The following is a 26,003-nucleotide window of genomic DNA, read 5'->3' on the forward strand; positions in this document are numbered from 1 at the left end:
GGTTTCAGCTATTGACGTCAGTTTACCAGCAGGGAGGTTACGGGAAAGTCCAGTTCACCTGCAAGGAGATTACAGATTACTGAAAAGTCCTGCATCTGGGTTAGTCAACCCGCATTCTAAGGGTGGTGATCTGGAACATCTTGGTCAGAGTATGCAGGGGGAGAAGGAGTTCAGAGATTCAGGTGGCAACCTAATTAGAAGGGGCGTAAAAAGAAACAGAGAGTCAGAGTAATCTCAACTGACAGTAGCTTTAAGCATAATGTTAAAACCAGAGAATGCTTTTGCTGACCTCTCTCTTAATTTTTAAAAAGACTATAGTCTCAATAAAAATCTTGATGTAGTCTAATCTTCACTAGAAGAAACTGAGTAACACCATATTCATTGCTTATTTACCTTTCCTATCACTTCCACCTATAAATGCCCTCCCCCCTTTTTTTGTTTTATTGCTTGACTCCTGCCTTTGTTCCGCTCCATTTCTCTCTCCTTAAAGGAATGTGATGGTCAAACAAATGTAGAGCTTCCTGCACCACAGGAATAAAAAAGGACTAACCTGTCTTGAATAAACTTAAGGTAGAACATTGAAAGGTGACATTCACATAAACATTTGCAGTCACACAAATGGGAATATCTACCATAATCTGAATGAGATTATGCAATATTATTGAGAAAATAAAAATTTAGTATGACTCTATTTTAATATTTTGTTGTACATTTCTTTCCAGGTTCAGAAACGTCAGAGATTGGTGCTTGAAAATATCATGCTTTTATATTCTCAGTTATACTGATTTGGAGATTTATAAAAATGCATTTCATCAGTAGGCATTGATGCAAGCACAATTAATTGAAAATAGAAAGTAGAGAGTTCAGAATTAAGTGGTACTACTTCTCCTGCAATGTTTTGCAGTTTATTTTTGAAATGTTTATAACAGTTAAAATTGCAAGTGAATGGATGATTTCTGTATCACTGTGTAAAGCCAGTAGCCACGGCCACCATCAGAGCTGCCTGGCCCATGCAGGTTCACATTAGATTCAGACAGACAGTAATGAAATAATGGAGCCAAGAATTGGTGGACCATTAGCTTTAATCCTAGCTTGCACCCTGCAGGCAAATAAAAACACACACTGGGCTTCAAAACCCACCCATTCAGTGCTCACAAAGCTACTGATTTATCTGAGTTTCCTAGAATCAAAGGTGTCTACCTTACCAGCTTTATTCTCCTTTGTTCCCCATCTCCTTCTCTCTGCACAAACTCTGCACAAACTGGCTTCTCCTTCAGCACTCCACCATCTTGGCTGCTTCTCCTGGCCTTCTCCACATGGCCTTCATCTGCTCTCCTCCTTAATGCTAATATCAGGAACCGAGAGAAAGCAAGCTCCGGTCTGCCCCCATTTTATAGTCTAAAAATCAAAACCTTTAAACCAATATACAAATAAGGAAGTCTCTGATACAAAGTCACTTTTCTGAGGCATAATGGGATTCCTCATGAGAATGTACCCCCCACATCATGCAATCAGTCAAGGGTGTGGGGAAAAGCTTAGTCTTAAAACTAAGCCTTAGGCTATAACGACCCAGCCTGTTTACAGCCTGTCCCCCACAACCAATACAAACTATAAGTGAGCAAACATATATATCATATTTAAAAACTTATTTGACCAACAGTGGGAAAAGCTTAGTCTTAAAACTAAGCCTTAGGGTATAACAATCCTGCCTGCTTACAGCCTGTCCCCCACACCCAATGCAAACTATATGCGAGCAAACCTATTTACAAACTTATTTGACCATCACACTGGGTGGTGGATTAAGGTGCTTTTCCTCTTAATTTTACTGTATTTTATGATTTTGTTTGTACAATGCACATACATTAGATTAAAGTGTTTTTTCCAACAAACTTTGTGCATATTTTAAAGGTCTAGGAGGTGTTTTTTGCTTTAAATGTCATGCAATAGTTGAGTTCTGAAAGATTGTCCCGAATAGAAGTCATTTAAGGCAGAGCAGTGAACAAGCAAGGCCCCTACAACCAAAGACTTGCAATGTGACTTTCAACCTCTTTTTCTAAAGTAGTTTCAGCCACAAGCTGAGTCCAGAAACTGGGATGAGTCGATTAGATTTTTTTTCTTTTATGGTGCTAGTCTTTTTTTTTTTTTTAATTTTATTTTTTTAATGAGGTGACATCAATAAATCAGGATACATATATTCAAAGATAACAAGTCCAGGTTATCTTGTCGTTCAATTATGTTGCATACCCATCATCCAAAGTCAGATTGTCCTCTGTCACCTTCTATCTTGTTTTCTTTGTGCCCCTCCCCCTCCCCCTTTCCCTCTCCCATTCCCCCCTCCCCCCCCCCCCCCCCCCCCCCCGTAACCACCACACTCTTATCAATGTCTCTTAGTTTCACTTTTATGTCCCACCTACGTATGGAATAATGCAGTTCCTGGTTTTTTCTGATTTACTTATTTCGCTTCGTATCATGTTATCAAGATCCCACCATTTTGCTGTAAATGTTCCGATGTCATCATTTCTTATGTCTGAGTAGTATTCCATAGTGTATATGTGCCACATCTTCTTTATCCAGTCATCTATTGACTGGCTTTTTGGTTGTTTCCATGTCCTGGCCACTGTGAACAATGCTGCAATGAACATGGGGCTGCATGTGTCTTTACGTATCAATGTTTCTGAGTTTTTGGGGTATATACCCAGTAGAGGGATTGCTGGGTCATAAGGTAGTTCTATTTTCAGTTTTTTGAGGAACCACCATACTTTCTTCCATAATGATTGTACTACTTTACATTCCCACCAACAGTGTATGAGGGTTCCTTTTTCTCCACAGCCTCTCCAACATTTGCTATTACCTGTCTTGCTAATAATAGCTAATCGAACAGGTGTGAGATGGTATCTCATTGCCGTTTTGATTTGCATTTCTCTAATAGCTAAAGAAGATGAGCATCTTTTCATATATCTGTTGGCCATTTGTATTTCTTCCTGGGAGAAGTGTCTGTTCATATCCTCTTCCCATTTTTTTATTGGATTGTTTGTTATTGAGTTTTATGAGTTCTTTGTATATTTTGGATATTAGGCCCTTATCTGAGCTGTTGTTTGAAAATATCATTTCCCATTTAGTTGGCTTTCTGTTTATTTTGTTATCAGTTTCTCTTGCTGAGCAAAAACTTCTTAGTCTGATGTAGTCCCATTCATTAATTTTTGCCTTCACTTCTCTTGCCTGTGGAGTCAAATTCATAAAATGCTTTTTAAAACCCAGGTCCTGCCTGACCTGTGGTGGCACAGTGGATAAAGCGTCGACCTGGAACGCTGAGGTCGCCGGTTTGAAACTCTGGGCTTGCCTGGTCAAGGCACATATGGGAGTTGATGCTTCCTGCTCCTCCCTCCCCCTTCTCTCCTCTCTCTCTCTCTCTCTCTCTCTCTCTCTCTCTCTCTCTCTCTCTCTCCCTCCCTCCTCTCTAAAAATTAATAAAAGTAAAAAACAAAACAAACAAACAAAAAAAAAACCAGGTCCATGAGTTGAGTACCTATGTCTTCTTCTATGTACTTAATTGTTTCAGGTCTTATGTTTAGATCTTTGATCCATTTTGAGTTAATTTTTGTACAGGGGGAGAGACTGTAGTCCAGTTTCATTCTTTTGCATGTGGCTTTCCAGTTTTCCCAGCACCATTTATTGAAGAGGCTTTCTTTTCTCCATTGTGTGTTGTTGGTCCCTTTATCAAAAATTATTTGACTATATATATGTGGTTTTATTTCTGGACTTTCTATTCTGTTCCATTGGTCTGAGTGTCTATTTTTCTGCCAATACCATGCTGTTTTGATTGTCGTGGCCCTATAATATAGTTTGAAGTCAGGTATTGTAATGCCCCCAGCTTCATTCTTTTTCTTTAGGATTGCTTTGGCTATTCGGGGTTTTTTATAGTTCCATATAAATGTGATGATTGTTTGCTCTATTTCTTTAAAAAATGTCATTGGAAGTTTGATGGGAATTGCATTAAATTTGTATATTGCTTTGGGTAATATAGCCATCTTGATTATATTTATTCTTCCTAGCCAAGAACAAGGTATATTCTTCCATCTCATTATATCTTTTTCGATTTCCCTTAACAATGGTTTATAGTTTTCATTATATAAGTCCTTTACATTCTTTGTTATGTTTATTCCTAAGTATTTTATTTTTTCTGTTGCAATCATGAAGGGGATTATTCTTTTGAGTTCGTTCTCAATTGTTTCATTGTTGGCATATAGAAAGGCTATTGACTTCTGTATGTTAATTTTGTATCCTGCGACCTTACTGTATTGGCTTATTGTTTCTAGTAGTCTTTTTGTGGATTCTTTGGGGTTTTCGATGTATAGGATCATATCATCTGCAAAAAGTGATACCTTTACTTCTTCTTTTCCGATATGGATGCCTTTTATTTCTTTGTCTTGTGTGATTGCTCTGGATAGAACCTCTAGTACCACATTAAATAAGAGTGGAGAGAGTGGACAACCCTGTCTTGATCCTGATTTAAGGGGGAAAGCCTTCAGTTTAGTGCCATTTAATATGATATTAGCTGATGGTTTATCATATATGGCCTTTATCATGTTGAGATATTTTCCTTCTATACCCATTTTGTTGAGAGTCTTAAACATAAAATTGTGTTGTATTTTATCAAAAGTCTTTTCTGCGTCTATTGATAAGATCATGTGGTTTTTGTTCTTTGTTTTGTTGATATGGTGTATTACGTTAACCGTTTTACGTATGTTGAACCATCCTTGAGATTCTGGAATGAATCCCACTTGATCATGATGTATTATTTTCTTAATATGTTGTTGTATTCGATTTGCTAGTATTTTGTTTAGTATTTTAGCATCTGTATTCATTAGAGATATTGGTCTATAGTTTTCTTTCTTTGTGCCATCCTTGCCTGGTTTTGGTATGAGGGTTATGTTGGCCTCATAAAATGTGTTTGGAAGTATTGCTTCTTCTTCAATTTTTTGGAAGACTTTGAGTAGAATAGGAACCAAGTCTTCTTTGAATGTTTGATAAAATTCGCTGGTATAGCCGTCAGGGCCTGGACTTTTATTTTGGGGGAGGTTTTTAATGGTTTTTTCTATTTCTTCTCTACTGATAGGTCTGTTTAGGCTTTCTGCTTCTTCTTGACTCAGTCTAGGAAGGTTGTATTGTTCTAGGAATTTATCCATTTCTTCTAGGTTGTTGAATTTAGTGGCATAAAGCTTTTCATAGTATTCTACAATAATTCTTTGTATATCTACGGTGTCCGTGGTGATTTCTCCTCTTTCATTTTGGATTTTGTTTATATGAGTTCTTTCTCTTTTTTCCTTGGTAAGTCTTGCCAAGGGTTTGTCAATTTTGTTGATCTTTTCAAAGAACCAGCTCCTTGTTCTATTAATTTTTGCTATAGTTTTTCTGTTCTCTAATTCATTTATTTCTGCTCTGATTTTTATTATCTCCTTTCTTCGGCTGGTTTTGGGTTTTCTTTGTTCTTCTTTTTCTAGTTCCTTAAGGTGTGAAGTTAAGTGGTTCACTTGGGCTCTCTCTTGTTTGTTCATATATGCCTGAAGTGATATGAACTTCCCTCTTATCACTGCTTTTGCTGCATCCCATAGATTCTGATATGTCGTATTGTCATTTTCATTAGTCTGTATATATCTTTTGATCTCTGCGCTTATTTCTTCTTTGACCCATTCATTTTTTAAAAGTATGTTGCTTAGTTTCCACATTTTTGTGGGATTTTTTTCCTCTTTTTTGCAGTTGAATTCTAGTTTCAAGGCTTTATGATCAGAAAATATGCTTGGTACAACTTCAATTTTTCTGAACTTGCTGATGTTGTTTTTGTGGCCCAACATATGGTCAATTCTTGAGAATGATCCATGTACACTGGAGAAAAATGTATACTCAGTCACTTTGGGATGAAATGTCCTGTAGATGTCTATCATATCCAGGTGCTCTAGTGTTTTGTTTAGGGCCACTATGTCTTTGTTGATTCTCTGTTTGGATGACCGATCTAGAGCTGTTAGCGGTGTATTGAGGTCTCCAAGTATGATTTTATTTTTGTCAGTTTTTGTTTTAAGATCAATAAGTAGCTGTCTTATATATTTTGGTGCTCCTTGGTTTGGTGCATATATATTAAGAATTGTTATGTCTTCTTGATTTAGTGTCCCCTTAGCCATTATGAAATGGCCATTTTGTCTCTGAGTACTTTTCCTGTCTTGTAGTCAGCATTATCTGATATGAGTATTGCTACACCTGGTTTTTTTTGGATGTTATTTGCTTGGAATATTGTTTTCCAGCCTTTCACTTTGAATTTGTTTTATCCTTGTTACTTAGATGAGTTTCCTGTAGGCAGCATACAGTTGGATTTTCTTTTTTAATCCATTCTGCTACTCTGTGCCTTTTTATTGGTGAGTTTAATCCATTTACATTTAGTGTAATTATTGACACTTGTGAGTTCCCTATTGCCATTTTATATCTTGCTTTCTGTTAGTTTTGTGTCTTGTTTGATCCTTCTCTTTTGTTTTTCTATCTTTTGTTTTTATTTGGTTGTATTCCATACATCTTTCCTCTGTTGCTATCTTTTTTATCTCATGTGCTTCTGTGGTGGTTTTTTCAATGGTGGTTACCTTTGAGTAATGAAAAGGGTCCCTACCCTGTTCATTGTAGCGAACTATTTTGTGAGTACTTTTGCACTCCATCGTCCTTTGCTACTGTTAATCTCCATCTTCTCCCCCTCTTTCTTTTGGTTGTTGTCACAGTTTAAATTTGGTTTTATTGTGTTCTTCTTGGAGCTTTTACTTGTGGCTCTGTTTTTTTTTGTTCTTTGTATCTGATTGGAGAACCCCCTTTAGTAATTCCTGGAGTGGGGTTTTTCTGATGATAAATTCCCTCATCTTTTCTGTATCTGTGAATGTTTTAATTTGTCCTTCATATTTGAAGGATAGCTTTGTGGGTATAGTATTCGTGGCTGAAAGTTCCTCTCTTTCAGGCCTTTAAATATTGGGGTCTACTCTCTTCTAGCTTGTAGAGTTTCTGCTGAGAAATCTGATGATAATATAATGGGCCTTCCTTTATATGTTGTATTCTTCTTTTCCCTGGCTGCCTTGAGAATTTTTTCTTTGCTGTTGATTTGTGTCAATTTCATTATGATATGCCTTGGAGTAGGTTTGTTGGGGTTAAGAAAACTCGAAGTTCTGTTTGCTTCTTGAACTTGAGGCTTTAGTTCTTTCCATAGGCTTGGGAAGTTCTCATCTATTATTTGTTTGAGTATGTTCTCCATTCCATTTTCTCTCTCTTCTCCCTCTGATATACCTATTATTCTTATGTTATTCTTTTTGATGGAGTCAGATAATTCTTGTAGGGCTATCTCATTTTTTTTTTAATTTTTGAGTCTCTTTCTTCTTCTCTCTGTAGTGCCTCAAGTTGCTTGTCTTCTATTTCACTAATCCTTCTTCTATCTGACCTGTTCTATTAGCTAAGCTTGTTACTTCGTTTTTCAGCTCGTGAATTGAGTTTTTCATCTCTGTTTGATTTGTTTTTATAGTTTCAATTTCCTTGGACATATATTCCTTGTGTTCATTGAGTTGTTTTCTGAGCTCCCTAAATTGCCTTTCTGTGTTTTCTTGTATATCTCGGAGGATTTTTAGGATTTCTATCTTGAATTCTCTGTCATTTAGCTCCAAGGTTTCCAATATATTAAATTTTTTCTCCATAGATTTTTCCTCATCTAGCTGTGTTACCTCTCTTTCTTTTGTATCCATGATATTTGATTTTCTCTTCCTTAATGGCATCTGAGGGTGATTTTGTTGATAGTATTAATGAGATTTAATAAAGAATAAAAAGGTAAAAAAAATAAAAAAATAAAAAATCAAAAAGAGTTGCTTTTTTTTTAAAAAAATTAATAATGAAATAAAGAAAAATAAAATAAAATAAAAATTTTAAAAAAAGGAAATTATTCCCCCCCTCCTTTTTTTCTCTCCTCTCCTCTTCCCCCTTTCTTGAGAAAATCTTGTGGTGAACTGTGAATTATAACAAACAATGCCTGTGATGGAGGGCCTGAATTGGGGAAAAGTAATGAAGGGGCAAAAAAAAAAAAGAAAAAAAGAAAGAAAAAAAGGGGGTATGGACCCACAAAAAGCAAATAAGGAAAAAATTTGGGTCAAGAATAAAATGATTTGCTTTTAGGTGTTGGTTGTCTAAGAGTTATGATGAGAAGAATAAGAGGAAAACGGAAAAATGGGGGGACAAATTAAAAAATTACTATTGTATTTAGTGGAACAAGAACTAGATAAAATGGAGAGCCAGGGATGGGAGCACTGCTAGTGAGTTAAAAAGGTGAAGTAAAAACCCCCCAAAATGCCACAAACATAAGTTTGAGTCCCAGATAAGATAATTTGTTTGTTATTGAGGTTTGAATGAGAGGAGATGTAAAGGAGAAAGGAAGAAACTAATATAGAGGGAGAAAAGAAAGAGAGAGAGAGAAATAAAGAGGGAACCACTAAAAGAAGAAAAAAGAAAGGAGAAAGAGAGAGAGAGAGAGAGAGTTAAGGGTTTTGGAGTGCAACCCTCATAGAGAGAAAGGAAGAGGAGAGAAAAGATAATGGGAGATGTAACACTTATGGGTAGTGTAGTTCAAGGAAAGGAGAGAGTAAGACCGGCAGAGAGTTAATCGGCCAAATTGGAGGAGGAAAAAAGTATCAAGAATGAAGATAAGAGAAACAAACAAGCAAATATAATAAAATGGGATAGGTTATAAAGTCTGCGGATTATTCTTGATTTTGAGAGGTTATCTTGCTTTTTCTTTTCTCTCCCTCTTCCTGGTCGGTGACTCTGTACCTCGGGTTCTGCCCCTTTGGCACGCTCAGGTAGAGGTTTGCAGTTGATAAGTCTCTATGGCAATGTCATGTATTGTGCTTTAATCTCGTTGGCAGTCGAGGATCCTTAGCATTTATAGGCTCCGACAGTGAGAGAGTCCGTGTTCCTGGAGCCTTTCTCCTAGTCTTTCCTTCCTCAATTAGTAGCCTGATAATCCAGCTATGGGGTTGCTGCTGCCTCTGCCTGGATAGTAAGAGGCTCAAAGAGCTGGCAACTCCCCACTCTATTTCCACTCAGCACAGGGCTCTGGGTAAGGCTCAGTCAGTCAGAGCTGCTAGCATAATCAGGTGGGCTTTCCACCCACTCAAAGACCTCTGGCTCTGCTACTCTGTCTGGTAACACAGGCAGGCGCCCACTTCCGGGGTTCTTGGAGGAAACTCTCGCTCACTATCTGCGCACGCGCAGACCAGGATATCCGGCCAGCAGTCTCACGCTCTGAGTGAAACCCCCAACCGCATGGAAAAGTTGCAGCATTGGAATTGGCTTTTGCTCCGTCCCCGTGCGTGGCTTTTGCAAGGTGCTGGGGCAGCCTGAGATTCCGCTTTGGCCCACACAAAGGCCCCTGACTCTGCTTCTTTGTGCAATAACACGGGTGCGCACTGCCGAGGCACTCGCAGGAATCTCTCACTCCCTATCTGCGCGCGCAGACCAGGATATGAGGCCGGCCGCATTTCCCTCTGAGTGAAACCCCCACCAACACAGAAAATTTCCACCGTTGGAATTATTTCTCACTCCCTCTCGTGCGCAGCTTTCCCAGGGTGCTGGGGCTGCCCAGAGATTCTGCTTTCAGCCCACAGAAAGGCCTTTGACTCTGCCTCTCTGTGGGGTAACACGGGCACCCACTCCCGGGGCTTAGGAAGAAATCTCTCGCCCACTAACTGCGCACCAACCAGGAGATCGGGTAAAATGGCTGCCCCGCTTGTCTTTCTATGTTTGGGTTTGGCGCGAGTGTTAGCTTGTATTGCCTGGGTTGCCACAGGATCAGTTTTTCCTCGGCTTGGATCTCCGTGCCACAGCCTGGTTCGGCCGTTTGTGCTGCGGCCTGGATCTATTCACCCCCTTTGCCCACCTCAGTTTCTATATTCACAGTTACCAGAGAAAGCCGCCCTGTTTAGGTTAGTGAGGAAGGCGGAGCATTTCTTACTCCCTATTTCCTTCGGGGTTTGGTTATATATTTAGCCAATTTTTCACTTGACCATACCTTCGGGTGTATTGCGAAGCATCTGGAGGCTCCAAGTATAGGTTTTTCTGTTTCTGGTTGAAGATCTTGTTGAGTTTTGTGGGAGATTTATTGGTATCGCTTCCTACCCCGCCATTACTCTGACATCATCTCACTAGTCTTTCTTGATGGTCATCTATATTTTCTTTACTTGAGTTTCATGAGATACTACAATAACCACTCAGGACCCATCTACAAATGAGCTTAAGTGATTTTCTCTTTATTTTACTTAAAAATACCCCTGATCAAGAGTCATGGTATCAAATGCAAAATCCCTGTGCTGTCATAAGAGCTTGGCATTTTTTGAAATGTATGTGTAGATTGTCATTTGGTTTCTAAACTCACTTGTGACAAAGGAGTGCCACTTTAAATCTCCATTTTTATACTGGGAATAGAAATTCTGCCTTTCCCAAGGTGAAACAACTAGATCATGACAAAGCTGGAACAAAGTGTAAGCCTCCTGGCTGTCTATCTGAAGCCTCAGCCATTGTACCATGATGACTTCCATTTAATTATCTTGTGCACTCCACACACAATAGAAACTATTAAGTCTATTGTAACTAACTTTCAATGTAACTGAAATACTTAATTAGCTTTTCTTAAAAAAAAAAAAGCCATTAAGAAGCTACAAATCAGTGAACTCTGTTACGGCCTTTCAGTTCTTTCAGTTGAAATAAATTGATGCCAAAAACTATTAAGTACATAAATGATTCGCCATGAGAATAGACCGTTTCCATAGAAGTTGATGGAAATTCTCACAGAAATTATAGCAATTTCCATGAATTTTGAGCACAGTATTCTGAAAGTGTTTAGTAAAAATGAGTGATTATATGATAAAATTATATTTTGCAGATAAAACAAAAAAGATTGTATAAATATTAGGGTTAAGAAACCTCATATAATTACACTAGCTAATCCTTTGTTGTCCATTCTTATTATAGAATAGTGTCTTCCTTTCCCCACCTGTCCCCCATTTATGACCTTATGTTAAATGTTCACATTCAGACACACAATCAATATGTAATTTATTACTGACAACTAGCAAGCACTGAGCATAGGCACCTCTAATAAGCACTAATTTATGTAAGCACTGAATGTAAACATCACTGCAATATCAGGCCCAGTTAAAAAGGCACCTGTGACAGTCCAGTTTACAACTCTCTAGTTCCACCATTAAATGGTGAATTTCTGATATAGAACTTGAATAATTTAAGTTATACTCTCAGATTTTTATGTCCTGAATTTTTCCTGTTTCTAAATACTTGTTTTAGGATCTCTCCTGATTATTAGTATCTCTCTTAATTTAGAACAGTGGTCAGTAAACTCATTAGTCAACAGAGCCAAATATCAACCGTACAACCATTGAAATTTCTTTTGAGAGCCAAATTTTGTAAACTTAAACTATATAGGTAGGTACATTGTTATTAACTTAACTAGGGTACTCCTAAACTGGCCTTTGCTAAAAACATCCTAATCTGATTGAGTAGCATGTGGCTCGCGAGCCGCGGTTTGTGGACCACTGACTTAGAAGGACAGAAGGGGGGAAAGGTTGTGATAGATAAAATGACTACTCAGCTTCCATCCAAAAGCAGTGCGGGTCTGAAGGAGAAGGAAGGGCTCAAAACAGAACATTTTCATCACCCACTGTGAGAGAGTAGTTAATTTGCTTGCTATTGTCTCTCTTTAATGGCTGCCTGGCCTTTAATTTAATTTGAAATGTAGCAAAAAGTTTATTTTGCAGGAATGTCTGGAAAAGCTTACCTTGGGGAAGTTCCTGACAATTAGGGGAGTTTAAATCACAATAGTTGTTTGTAAAATCTTAGCCACAGGTCCAGCGGAGCCAGGATTCAGCTGTTCCTGGGAGATTCCTGACCTTGGCTGTTTTCAAGATTTACCAAGCACACAAGATAAGAAGACCAAGCTAATTAGACCTGTGCTACCTCAGAAGAAATTTGCAGAGAAGGTGTTTCTGCAGCTGAATCCCCCTCCTCCTGCTCATCATCAAGTCAGTGACTAAGGCCACAAACCAAAATATGCTCATCTGAGCATGTCCAGGTGCATCCAATCCCATGCCTCTAAATGCCTGCAGCAACCCCTATATCTAAACGCTCCCTCCTGCAGCTCGGGCTGACAACCTTTGTTGGTCTCAGCCCACTTGCACTCAGACATTTTAAAAATAAACTTTCCTTTTGGGACACACTAGCCTCATGTTTTCTGTTTGGCCCTCAGTTTCAGCCTTTCAGGTTACACTCTCTAGTGTTAAACATATACTCTAAATGTGATCATTGCTAGAGTTGCTGGGTCATCTTCTAATGTTTGACTTCTACATCATAATATTTAGTTAATTCATTTCAAAAATATTTATTCATTAGTTACTCTGGATGCTCCATCTGCAGCCATTAAAACAAATGGAACAGTCATGATTTTTGCTTAAATAAATTCTACACAGTAGGAGATAGATATTGATCAGTTCTATTAAAAATGATAGTTGCAATTGTAACAAATAGTACCAATGAGATACAAACTTGAGAAATATTTTAACAGGATTTTACAAAAGCAGAGAGAATAGTTATGGCTTCCTGAGGAAATGATTCTCAAACTTATATCATTAAGAGAAGTAAAAATTAATAAGATGAATAGAGGGACAATTAGCATTCCAGGCAAAAGTAATGGCAAGTGGTAGGTTGTACCAAAGAAGTTGAAGAGGACATAAGATGTAGTTAGATTATGGATCCAAATGAGAAGATAGGGCCAACTGGATAAATAAAATATGTGAAATAAAAAAGAGTAAAGGGTTATCAAAGATTGTCATCCTGAGAAATGGAAAGATGAAGTTTCCATTAACCATGTTTTAAAAGAATCAAGGAAAAACAGGTTTTGTGGTAATAGAAGGAGTTTGATTTATGCTTGCTTTTATTAGCACACTTAGGTTGCCAGCAATCTGTGACTATTTTATTATAGTTTCAAAAATGAGATGATTCCAAGCTATGCTCAGCTTCCTCTTAAGTTTTCTATATTTTGGATTCATTCTTACTCAGAAGTTGTAATGATTTTGATCTCAAACCAACTCCGAGGAGTTCACCCCTTTGGTGAATCCTCGATTACAATTCTAACCCCCTTAAGTCTGCAAAGCTTTCAAAGCTTGCACACAGATTTTTAACTACTTAGCTCTTATGAAGTTGATGACCACCTTAAGGGAAATGCAGATATAGATACTAGATTCACTTTTGTGCGTTTTTTTTTTTTAATTTTTGGCCATGTGATTTTTCACTGCTTTTAACTTTCCAATGCACAGATTATTATTTAACATTGTCAGTTGTTTTCAGTAGAAAGTTTAATTTGATTTAAAATATTGACATACATTTAATATCGGAATGTCTCAGCAAAAAAACAAACAAAATGCTTTAAACCTTAGTTTCTTCATCTGTAATACATAATTATGTCTAACCAGCAATGTTGTTATGACAATTAAATTATATCATGTATATGAATCCTGTGCCTGCGAGATGAAGAAGCAATTATCATTTTTATTGTTAGGCTAATTAAAATAACCGGATCCTGATGTTTTCTGCAGGTCTCCATCTATTCATAGTCATGCTATCAACTAAAAATGCCCAGGGAGCACTCACCTGGGCCCCACGGAGCTCCCACAGAGCTCCTTCCCTAAATCAATGTTACAACTGTTACAACTGGACCTACACTTTTGGTTCTTACTGTGATTGCAAAATGCCCTTTGACAATAACCATTAGGAAACTTTGAAAAGATACAGGTTTATTACTTCTGAGCTCTGGAAAATTACATAGTATACCTGGGGCCACACTGTGAGGACACAGGTGGACAGAGAGAGAAAGAGAGAGAGAGAGAGAGAGAGAGAGAGAGAGAGAGAGAGAGAGAGAGAGAAGGGGCCAGAATTTTGCTTTTATTGGGGTCAAGGATGAGGGCCTCCAGTTTGCGGGCTCATTATTTACTGGTGATTTTAAAACCTCATAAGAGGGGCATTTTAAAGCACAGGAAGACAAAAACAAACAAGTAGCCTCTAAAACAAAGGAGCCTTTTTCTCTAGCTGCATAGCTGGCAATGTGTTTATTCAAGATAGACTTTGAAGTGGATTCCTCTTTGAAATGGATGCCTCAGCAATCCAAGCTTAAGTCAGGCACTTGCATGACAAAAAGAAAAAGAAACATATAGGGGTTTCCACTGCCCCCCACCAAACTACAGGTAGAAATTAGATCACTTATAAAATGATAATCATATTTTACTGGCACATCCCTTGCAGTGGCAAGAATTAAATTCTAGTACCCTGAGGATTTTCAGTTAATTTTTTTAGTTATTCCTCTAAATCTCCTGAGATATTCTAAAATAGTTCCTTTATTGTCTTCCACTTTGGCCTCCTTTTAAAATAATTAACATCACATAATCAACCTGAAGCCTGCTTCAGTGCCTGTGTCTTCATGGCGTACAATGGGTTCCTTTTCTAAGGCAGAGTGCCTTAACGTGAAGTGCTCAAGGCAGCACCTATTCCCAGAGATCCTGGTTTCTTTCTCTTTAATTTCTATTAAAGAAACTGAAGCCATTAAAAAAATGGGAAGAATGCTCATCTTTTCCATTTTGTGCTTTATTTCTCAAATTAAAGCTAAAAATATCAGTGGCTTGCGGCATGTTCCTACAGTTAAAACATTTCCAAATTCTAACAGAATTTTTTTTTTTTCATAAGAAATTCACACCCTATAACTGGACTGGTCTGGAGCTAGAGTATACATGGTAAAACTATCTTTTCTCCATCAGACCCCTAACATTCTCTCCTCAGGAGTCTGGGCACTGATTTATTCCCTACAGGTCACCCTTGATTTTGTGCAAATCAACTCATGAAAATAGCTGCGTGGAGATTTGTGGCCCCATGTGAGAAGACTTTTCTCAAACTCACATTATGTTTCCCAGCTACAACTTTTCACAATTCCCCTCAATTTCAAGGTATATTTAGTAGAGGTAAATAGGAACTGACTATTATATTAAATACGGTATATCTTAAAAGTGTCTATATTTAGTGGTGATTTCTGTTCTCCAAAAGTGGATTTATTTTACTTTCTTGTTTCATTGAAGAAGAAGGAAGGGAAGAGGAGGAAGGGACTTACCTTGTTGATGCATTTTGATGTTTGATTTCAATGCTTAAGAAAATAGGTTTGCCAGCCTCTCAGAAGTTTAAGTCTCTCAACTTTCAAGTAGCATGTCCTTATAAAAATAAGAATATATAAATACGTAAATGAAAAATAAATGTTCATTGATAGGAATGTGTTTAAACCCACGCACAGTTTCCAAGACAAGTGAATAGTAAATTTAGCACTTGGTACAGCATGGAAAAGAAAGCCCAGTGTGGGAGGCAGGCAAATCATCACAGAGTCTGAGATTTTCATAAATAACACTTTTAAAAAATTCAAAGCTGCTTCTTTCAAAAACACTGATCATGACTAATTTGCTAACAACCTTAGTACTTATTATAAATATGACAGTTTTGTTGAAACTAGAAGGTTTAGATAAAAAAAAATAGACTTGATGGTAGTTTGTTATCCAAAATTCATTCTAAATTAATTGTATATTTCTTCCCATTGATTTGTCCTACCCTAAGTTTTTTTGGGGGGTGGTGGTGACAGAGAGAAAGACAGAGAAAGGGACAGACAGACAGGAAAGGAGAGAGATGAGTAGCATCAATTCTTCATTGTGGCTCCTTAGTTGTTCATTGAATGCTTTCTCATATGTGCTTTGACCGGGGAGGGGGGGGTGGCTACAGCAGAGCAAATGACCCCTTGCTCAAGCCAGTGACCTTAAGCTCAAGACAGTGACTTTGGGCTCAAGCCAGTGACCATGGGGTCATGTCTATGATCACAAGCTCAAGCCAGCAACCCCGTGCTCAAGCTGGTGAGCCCACGCTCAAACCAGATGAGCCTATGCTGAAGCTGGTGACCTCGAGGTTTCAAATCTGGGTTCTCTGCATCCCAGTCCGATGCTCTATTCACTGTGCCACATCCTGGTCAGGCCTACCCTAAGTTTTAACAATTTAAAATGATGTGTTTGACTATATATGTAAAGATAAAGGAAAACAGACATTAGAATTTCTAGACAAAGACTTTAAGCCAGCTATTTTTTAAAATACATTAAAAAATTAAAGGAAAACATGTCCAAAGAACTAAAAAGAAAGTATGACAATAATATCTCACCAAATACAAAAAAAGAAATAGAAATCATAAAAGAAAGGACAAAGAGGACTTCTGGAGCTGAAAAATCGAGGAACTAAAACGAAAAGCCCGCTGATTTAGTTTTTCTATGACTGCTGTAACAAATAACCACAGACTGGGTAGCTGAAAACAACAATTTAATCTCTCCCAATTGCGGAGGCCAGCACTCTGAAATCAGTTCACGGGGTCCAAAACAAGGTGTGAATAAGACCCTACAGAGGTTCAAGGAAAGAATATTTCTTCTACTTTATTCTATTGACTACTGGCATTCCTTGGCTATGGCCACATTACCCGAATCTCTGTCTTTGTGGGCACATTGCCTTCCTTTTTCTGTCTAGAATTTTCTCTCCTCTAAAGATACATATTATTGCATGTGGGGCTGACCTGGATAATCTGTGATGATCTCTCCCATCCAGTGCAAAATGTGAGGGATTGCCAGTTCAGCACACATAAGTTATCTATTATTTTTTAGTAAGTGAGGGGCAGACTGTTATTTGTTTAGATCCAGGTTAGTTGGTTTATTTATTGGTAAGAGAATATAGAAAGATTTTCCCCAAGATAACTGAAATAAAGGCTTTTGCAAAGGAAATAAAGAGATTAGTTTAGAAGCAGCAATATGCAGCTAAGAGCCTGACAATGACTTTCTGTCTTTTGTTCTTGGGCCATGAAAAGTGAACAAATGCTGAGTAAGGAAAGACAGATAAAATTTACTTAAAACTGGATGGTGGAGGAAAGTTTTAGAGTTATCGAGAAGATAGTGGATTTTTTTCTTTTTATGATGATGATGATTTTTATTATTACATTAAAATAAACTTTTCAGAGATCATAATGGCAGAGAGTTCAGCAGATCAGTAATAATCAGATATGGAACCAACAGAATAGGGAGAGAAGCTTCTGTTTAAGGAGAAAGCAAGGGAGACAGTATGAGTCACTGTGAAGCTAAGTGATTTCAAATGTCCAGAACTGGATAGAACTTCTAGAACAGTGCAATAATTAATAAGTGCTGTTAGTTGTGATACTATGCTTTCAGAAATGTTATTCTCACATTATCATTGATACTAAATTTTAAAATCATGCTTATGGCCTGATTGGTGGTGGTGCAGTGGACAGAGCATTGACCTGGTATGCTGAGGACCCAGGTTTGAGACCCTGAGGTTGCCAGCTTGAGTGCGGTTTATCTGGCTTGACTTCAGGTTTACCAGCTTGAGTGCGGAGTCGGCAGGTGAGTGTGGGATCATCAACATGTTCCCAAGGTTGCTGGCTTCAGCAAGGGGCACTGGCTCAGCTTGACTCCTCTGGTGAAGGCATGTATGAGAAGCAATCAATGAACAACTAAAGTGATGCAACTACGAGGTTGATGCTTCTCATCTCTCTTCTTTCTTGTCTCTCTCAAGAAAAAAGAATTGTGCTTATGAATCACTGAATATATGTGTGTAGTAGACAATTTAATGGTGATAGCTCTAAGTCCCATTGTCACTTCCTATTAAAAATTCTGACCTGAAACCTATATGGTTTTATTTACCAGTGTCACCCAACAAACTCAATAAAAAATAAAAAAATAAAATACGATCTTAGAATATATAAACAATTCAGGCGGGAAGAATTTAATAACAGTTCTACGGAGATTTAGGAGGTAACCACAAAGGTTCAGAGTTTGGCAATGCTCTGACTGATTCACAACCTACACGAAGTAACATCAGTTTAAATATGTCAGTTTCAAACACATGTACGCTCAGAAAGACCGCTTTACTTACCTAAGCAAAGCTCTGTGGATGAAAACAGTCATTTTGTATTAGTGAGCAGACCCAGGCCTTCTGTGGACCAACCTAGATAAACAAAAAGCTAGATGGAGATGCAGTTACACTATGGGCTTTCAGCAACAGCAGCTGCAAAAAAGAAAGAAAAATGTTTGAATGAAAAAACACAGTAACCTTTTACATTTCCTGGACACAATTTCTCGTTGTATGATATCCAATTTTATATACCACACTTATGGTAATTTCTCAATCTTGATGAACAAATGTCAGATCTAAACAAAATGTACTATAGATGAATGACACAAGGTGAAAGCAGGATGAATTTAATTGCGTATGTTGTTAATATAAGAGCTGCTCTAATTAAAGAAAAAAAAACGTGATTGTTTAATCGATCAGACAGAAGGTTTATTACTGTTTAAGAAATTCACAGAACCTGAAGATGATGTTTTCCCCTTAATAAAAACAATTAAGGATATTTTTAGCTAAAAACTACAATTGAAATAAAGTTTGAATACATATAAATTTGGAAGGCCTAATAGTTTGTCTTTGTTTCCAGACTTATGGAAAATAATATCACCTTTGACCTTTGGGCTGAAAACTAATGAAACCTTTCAAATACCTGTCTGTGATATGGTCACATTCACTGTATAGTATGTAAAGCTCTCTGTTTCGTGATGAAAGGTATTTTTGCTTAACATGTTAATTTTATATTTGTAGGTAACAATTGGTAAGAAGACTTTTTTTTTCTTTTTTGTAAAATCTCCGCTTTTTCTCATTTGTAGTTTGGTTGCAACAAAGGAAACAGATAGTGCGAGATCTCGAAGTGCTCCAATGTCACCTTCTGACTTTCTGGATAAATTAATGGGGAGGACATCAGGGTATGATGCAAGAATCAGGCCCAATTTTAAAGGTAATTGTTCTGTTTACTACTATATATAAAATGTGTTTTAAATATGATCAAACAAGGTATATTTTTAAAAATTGATTCCACCAAAAATTCTGATGCTCATTTCAGAATATATACATATATATTCTCACTAACTATATACAATTGAGTAGTCTCACTAACTGGAATGAAAGCTTCTTTAAAGCTGGCAACAAATCTCCCCCATATTTAAATCCTCCATAACTGAACTTTCTATATTGTGGAGAATCAAATACTTGTTAAATTTATGTACTGGGGAAGCACCTGGATAACTTAAAAGACACTGAAAATATTTAAGAAATTATTCTACTTACCAAATCTTTTACCTAAATTTAAAGGAAAGAGCATAATTATCAACCTGAATACTCTTTACTATTTTTCCATTATAGTGATAATGTATTTATATAAGTTATATGTGGGTAATCCAGAATGATAATATGTCCTATAATTTAATCTATGGTAAAAAATTAAAAGGCTGCTTTTATGTCCCTACTTATATAATATCTCTTGAATATTTTTTTATTTAATTAGAATAATTAAGTTATAAGAGTACACAACTATTCCATGGGTAAGTAAAAAAAAGGTTAAAAAATTCATGTGTTCTATAATAATTCTTTCTTCCTGAATTTATTTTTATGGGATAAAAAATGATTGTTTAGCAATGGTATAAGAATTAGAGAGTACTAATAAATACTAAGTACACATAGAAGGAGAAAAAAATCGGAGTAAAATTTGTTGATAATTTATGAGTAGAAAGTTATGAACTGCTTCAATTTTAAAATGAGTTTAACATTTAAATTATAGATTGCTTTTTCTCATTGCTTTTAAGCGTTTTGACCATTAATATTTTTAACTGCAAAGGAGGAAAACACTAATTGCAAGTTGTAATAAAATAGTACAGTTTTAAGGGCTATAATATTCAAATAAAAATAAATTTCAGCATTAATGAGGATCTTTTATAAATTGAGGAAAAGCAGTATCCTCCTGTGAACATTTGTCTTTAATAAAATTATTGCTCATGCTGGCATTATGTCATTCTCCAAAACAATTCTCTTTCTCTTTAAAAAAAAGTCTAATTTTCTTCCAACATCTTGGTGGAACACACTCTCAAACCCTTCACTCCTATTTGTTTTCCTCTAGATTTAAGGTGAATTGTTTAGATTTTTCCTTTGAACCAATTGTGGACATTACATAGTGTCATCTGTTTACTTTTTGAATGTTTCAGAGCACTTTAATTCTGTAATCACCTTATGGTCTCTTCACAATCCCCTTTATCTGACCTAAACCATTTTTCTTGAATGTGAAGTCATGAAAGTGGTGTCATGAAGGCAGATGCTAGTTTGTATGTTTTGCTGTTTATTTTATTTATGACAACAGTATGCATTTGAACTTGTCAAACACTAAACTGTTTAAAAATATTAGCGATGCGCCTGACCTGTGGCGCAGTGGGTAAAGCATTGACCCGGAATGCTGAGGTTGCCGGTTTGAAGCCCTGGGCTTGCGAGGTCAGGGCACACGTGAGAAACAATTACTATGAGTTGATGCTTCCTGCTCTACCCGCTCCTCTCTCTCAAATCAATAAATAAAATCTTAAAAAATATATTAATGATGAGAAGCAGCCGCTCCTTGCCTCAACAATCCTTATGCAACAATCCTACCTCTCTGTGGCAAACACTTCAAAGGTAAAATTGGTTATGTCTAGTGACATCTGTTGGCTTGCTTTCTAGGCCCTTCACAAACAAGGCATTATGAGATTACTTTGCACTAACTAGACTGCTAATTTAATGTCTTCGTGCTTTCATTCCACCTCCCCTGTTTTCCCTTTCTGTTCAATAATTTCTCTTTTCTTCCTGCAGGAACAGTTATGTTCCTTCATCTTCACTCTTTTTTAAACCTCTAGTTTTTTATATTTGAGAAAAGCGTTCTATAGTTCAGGAAGGATTGAGTTGATTTCCGTGGGTGCTGAGGCAGGTTTAGTGTTGTGTGTGTGTGTGTGTGTGTGTGTGTGCGCGCGCGCGCGTGCGCACAAGGAGGTGATTTTCTGCTATTTCTCTCTCTGGAAAAGAAAATTTGACAGGGACATGAATGCCCTGGCCAGAGCACTTCTTTCAGTGAGTGTTGAGTGTTGACTAGGCTTCAGTCTGAGGTCCTTTAGAATGATGCCGAAACAGAGAAGGTTTTAGTTAGTTTTGAGGTACTGTTAGAGACCCTGTTTCCCCAAGCAAAAAAGTTATTTCCCCTGCCTTATTTTAAAACTTCTTACAAGCAGAAGATGAGTAAGTTCTGAGGACTAATGCACAGCACTGTGACTATAGTTGACAGTACTATATGATATACTTGAAAGTTGCTAAAAGTATAGATTAAATATCCTTGCTATAAATGAGAAATAGTAATTATGTGCTGTGATGGAGGTGTTATCTAATGCTATGGTGGTAATCATATTATGATAATTAAAGATATCAAATCAACATGTTGTGTACTTTAAACTTGCACTATGTCAGTTATATCTCAATAAATATAGAAAAAGAAAACAAAAAGTCAGTAATTGTTAACAAAACCATACTATTTTCTTTTTCTTTTTTCTTTTTTTTTTGTATTTTTCTGAAGTTGAAAACAGGGAGGCAGTCAGACAGACTCCCGCATGTGCCCCACCAGGATCCACCCGGCATGCCCACCAGGGGGCGATGTTCTGCCCATCTGGGGCATTGCTCTGTTGCGACCAGAGCCATTCTAGCGCCTGAGGCAGAGGCCATGGAGCCATCCTCAGCGCCTGGGCCAACTTTGTTCCAATGGAGCCCCGCTGCAGGAGGGGAAGAGAGAGAGAGGAAGGAGAGGGGGAGGGGTAGAGAAGCAGATGGGCGTGTCTCCTGTGTGCCCTGGCCGGGAATTGAACCTGGGACTCCTGCACGCCGGGCCGACCCTCTACCACTGAACCAATTTTCAATCACCTTAATAAACTATATTTGCAAAACTAAAAACAAAAAATTATTTCCATTCTTTCAAAAATTCTATAGGACTAAACTCCAGGCTACCCACCCCTGCTCTACAGGGATTTGGATGGGAATCAGATAGCTATCTGAGACAGGTGCCTGTGGTCTCTCCCCGAAGGCCTTCCCAACTCTCCACCTCCTTTCCTATAGCTAATCCTAAGGTTTGTGCCTCAGAGAGCAAAAAAAACCTGTTCAATGCCCCTCTTGAAATAGAAGCTCTCAGGAGTCATTTGAAAGTAGAAGCCTATACATCCATAGATAATAAAAATATTATTTCACTAGACTATTTTACCAGATTTCTTTTGGATTTTACTTCTTTCCTTTGATCATATTGTTTGGGCCCTCAGTTGATGTTTGATAACCCATGAGTCTAATTTAGATCCAGGCAGAAAGTACTCTCTCAGCAATTACCTGATCATGTCTTCCAAACATTTAGTGCTTTTTCTCCCCATTCTATCTGCAATGGCCATGCTCATTTTCTATAAATAACATTGTTTGCCTTCACAATGTCTTTGTGGTCTCTGTCTTTTCATCTGTATTAGTTCTTTATTAATCCCTTTCTTCCACATTACAAATTCAGTTTTTAAATAGTTATTTTTGCTACAACACGTTCTATCTCCAGAATGGCATGTGTACCTTATACTCATTTCCTGCTTGTCCTTTTTTTCCCCAGGGAAAGTATTAGTGTAGGGTTTGGGTTCAGGGCAGCTTTTAAAACCAGAACCTCCTTTAAAAATTCCCCTCACCCAATTTTATACCCAGGTTCAAAGCAGCACATTTTCCTCCCTCACCGTGGAGTTGTAGTTAATTGACTTGCTATTCTCTCAGTGGCTTCCTGGCCTTCACTTTGAAATATAACAAACAGTTTATCTTTGCAAAAGTCAAGAAAAGCTTACATCGGGAAGGGACTTGACTATTAGAGGAGTTTAAATCACAATAAAAGGCAGGCTACAGGCTCAGGGGTGCTATCTTCTGAGTGGATCAGCCCCTTCCCATTCCAGGGACTGTACAACCCAGTGGGAGGAGGGCGGATTGGCCTGCTTGAAGCCCTGGCCTGCCTGGACGGCCCGGGGCACTAGCACAGGCCTCCGTTAGACAGTTGAGCCAGGAGATAAACAATTTGGAGAAACTGTGGTGCTTCTCCAATCCACATACAAAAAAATACTTTGTACCTATGGAAGTGACGTCAGCCGCCTTTTCCAAGGCCCCTGATTAAACTATAAAATACCCAACTCCAATCCTCCCCAGGGCCGACAAGGCATTTGAGTCCATCTTAGCACACTTGCACCCAAGTGTTTTAAATAAACAATCCTTTTGGAACAAACTAGCCTTGTGTATCAGTTTGGCTCTCCCCAGTGCCCACCCATAGACCCGGGAAGGGGCTTAGCCTGCCATTAGCCTGTCAGCTATCTCATATAGGATAAGGCAGTCCCCTGGTGCTCTCTACAGGTCAGCCCTAATCGGGGTTTATACCAACCTGCCAGTTGCCAAGGGAAGCCGAAAGGAGGCTTTCCCCTTCTCCAGTGAACTGGACACCGCAGCTTTAACCTAACAGTATTTTCTTTACCTATTTTAACTATTCCTATCTATCCAGAGCCTGTTGTTTTTGAAGAAAATTCATAATTATTTTTAAAGGTATATCTCCTACTTGCAGTTTTATATAATAGAAAGTCATTTTACTGAGAAGAATCTCTTTAGTAATAAGGCTTTCTAACATTGTAGATGTTCACCTGAAATATTCATAGATTTAGATTCTGCTTTCTGTATTTTTAGGTTTTCTTTGGTTTTTATTTTTTAATGTATTTTTCCTGTAGTAGTCATTTCTTTTTCATTTGTAAACAATCTCAAACAGAAGATTTGCAAGTATAGCACTTAGCTATTTCACCCCAAACTCCTTGAAAATAAGCTGTTGATCAGATGCCCTAATACTTGAGTGTATCACACAAATAAGAACATTCTCCCAAATAACCACCATCTAACCATTGAAACAAGCAAATTAATATGGATAAATTGCTATCACTTAATTTGTGGACTGCCATTTAAGTTTTACCAATTTCCTTAATAATGGCTTCATAGCAAAATGATCCAGTTTAGAGTCACATCTTGTATTTTATTTGTCATTTATCATGTCTCTATCAGTCTGAACCAGAAGCTTATTCTTTCTATGACAGTCATGAATTAGGTATTTAAAAATACTCCGTTATTTAACAAAATGTACCTCAGTTTGCATTAGTCTGATGTTTCCTCATGATTCAGTTTAAGTAACACATCTTTACAGACATATCACAGCAGTGATCTTATGTTCTGATTACTTCGTATCAGATGGTGGACCACCTTGATTTTTACCGAACTGGTGATGTTTATATTCTGTTTAACTGATTAAATTGGTGCTTGCCAGGATATATCTTTAAACCTATACATATATGTATAAATACACACACATATATACATACAAGCACATATGTATTTATATTTATATAAATATATGTGATATATTACTTCTCTACCTATTGAAAACCATGAGTTCACATTAATATTTTAAATTCCATAGGTTTACTTTAGTTTCTGAGTTTCCATATTTTAATTTCCTCATCTGACAGTTAGAAATCTGGCTCTCGTTATCCTTAATATAATTCCTTCTATGATCAATAAATAATGACTCTTCTTGGCTGCTGCCACTACCTCTCCTGCACACATGCCCCAGGGTCCTGTTTAGTCTCTGACTCCTGGGCCAGGATGCTCCATGTGGACTCTCTCCTCACCCTTTCCTGGCTCTAATTATCCACACCAGGCTGTCCCACGATGGCAATATTCTTCTCACTCACTCTGGCTCCCACATCCCTTGCCGTGTAACCCTTCTCCATGGGTGCCCTTCTCATCCTGCTGCAGATTCTCACCCTACTGCAGTCATCTCTGGCTTGAAGCCTGGCTCACACCACTTAACTGAATGGCGTTAGGACTGAGAAAGGGAAGGAAGAAGAAGAGAAAGGCAAAGAGTGAACGGAGTCCTATTTTTATGCCATAATTTTTAACTTTTTCAACAATCTAACGAGTAATTTAAAATTTGGATTTAACATCATCATATATGCTTCTGTTAATTAAAAAAATGAAATCTCTCTCTTTCTGACATGACTACATAAAAATATATATATTTAACCCAAATAAAAACAACTCAGTAAGCATAATTTTTTGAGAGTTAATTTTTCAATTGCATTCTTTGTCTTTAAAAAGAGGGAAGCTTTGATATGTTATGCTAAATATTACTTAGAGTCATTTTCATAAACACTTGGGTAATTGTTTGTCTCGTTGTTTGCTCTTGATCTGCCTGGTGAACAATTTTCCCCAAAATGAATGGCAATAATATAATTGCCAAGGCTTTACATCATACTTTGCCATTTTGCCTTTACCCACTTCTGAACTTAAGAAACATCTAAAAGAAAACATGCTGCTAAAAACATCTGCAACTACTGTCATTTGCTTTTCAGGCCAACGATGGCTAATGTAATGAACAATTTAAAAGCACAATTTGCCATATGGATGTTATAGCAGTTATTTTCTCTGTTGCTAAACATAGCAGTGTACTAGTTGGACATAACAGCTTTTGCACTGGCACAGAGAAGTAGCAGATTGGCCAAGGACTGCTGAAACAGGTGCTTTCTGTAATGGCAATGGAAGATTTAACATCTTCTCAGAGCTTCATTCTCTGAAAAAAAAAATTTAAATCTTTATTCATTGATCCAGAGAGAAACAGAGAGAAGGAGGGGGAGAGAGAGAGAGAGAGAGAGAGAGAGAGAGATTGATTTATTGTTCATCTATCCATGCATCATTGGTTGACTCCTGTATGTACCCTGACAAGGCACTGAACCCACAACCTTGGCATATCAGGACAATGCTAACCAACTGAGCCACTGGGCCAGGGCTCTACAAAATTTTTGAATATACGTATTAATAGCTAGGCTAGAAAGACTACTTCAAAATTGCTGCCCCTGCCCTGAACTGACACAAAC

At 37.5% G+C, this 26,003-nt stretch overlaps 1 protein-coding gene across 1 annotated transcript in view; it reads left to right on the top strand.

Annotated features, from left to right (window-relative positions):
* The window catches only part of GLRA3 (glycine receptor alpha 3), a 175,842-nt gene that overhangs the window by 19,591 nt on the left and 130,248 nt on the right, over nt 1–26,003 (top strand). The window contains exon 2 of the mRNA XM_066253420.1: nt 18,864–18,991. Within this exon, the coding sequence (XP_066109517.1) occupies nt 18,864–18,991 (128 nt within the window). The remainder of the gene's footprint in view (nt 1–18,863; nt 18,992–26,003) is intronic.

The sequence above is a fragment of the Saccopteryx bilineata genome, chromosome 1 (assembly GCF_036850765.1).
Source record: "Saccopteryx bilineata isolate mSacBil1 chromosome 1, mSacBil1_pri_phased_curated, whole genome shotgun sequence".
Lineage (NCBI taxonomy): Eukaryota > Metazoa > Chordata > Mammalia > Chiroptera > Emballonuridae > Saccopteryx > Saccopteryx bilineata.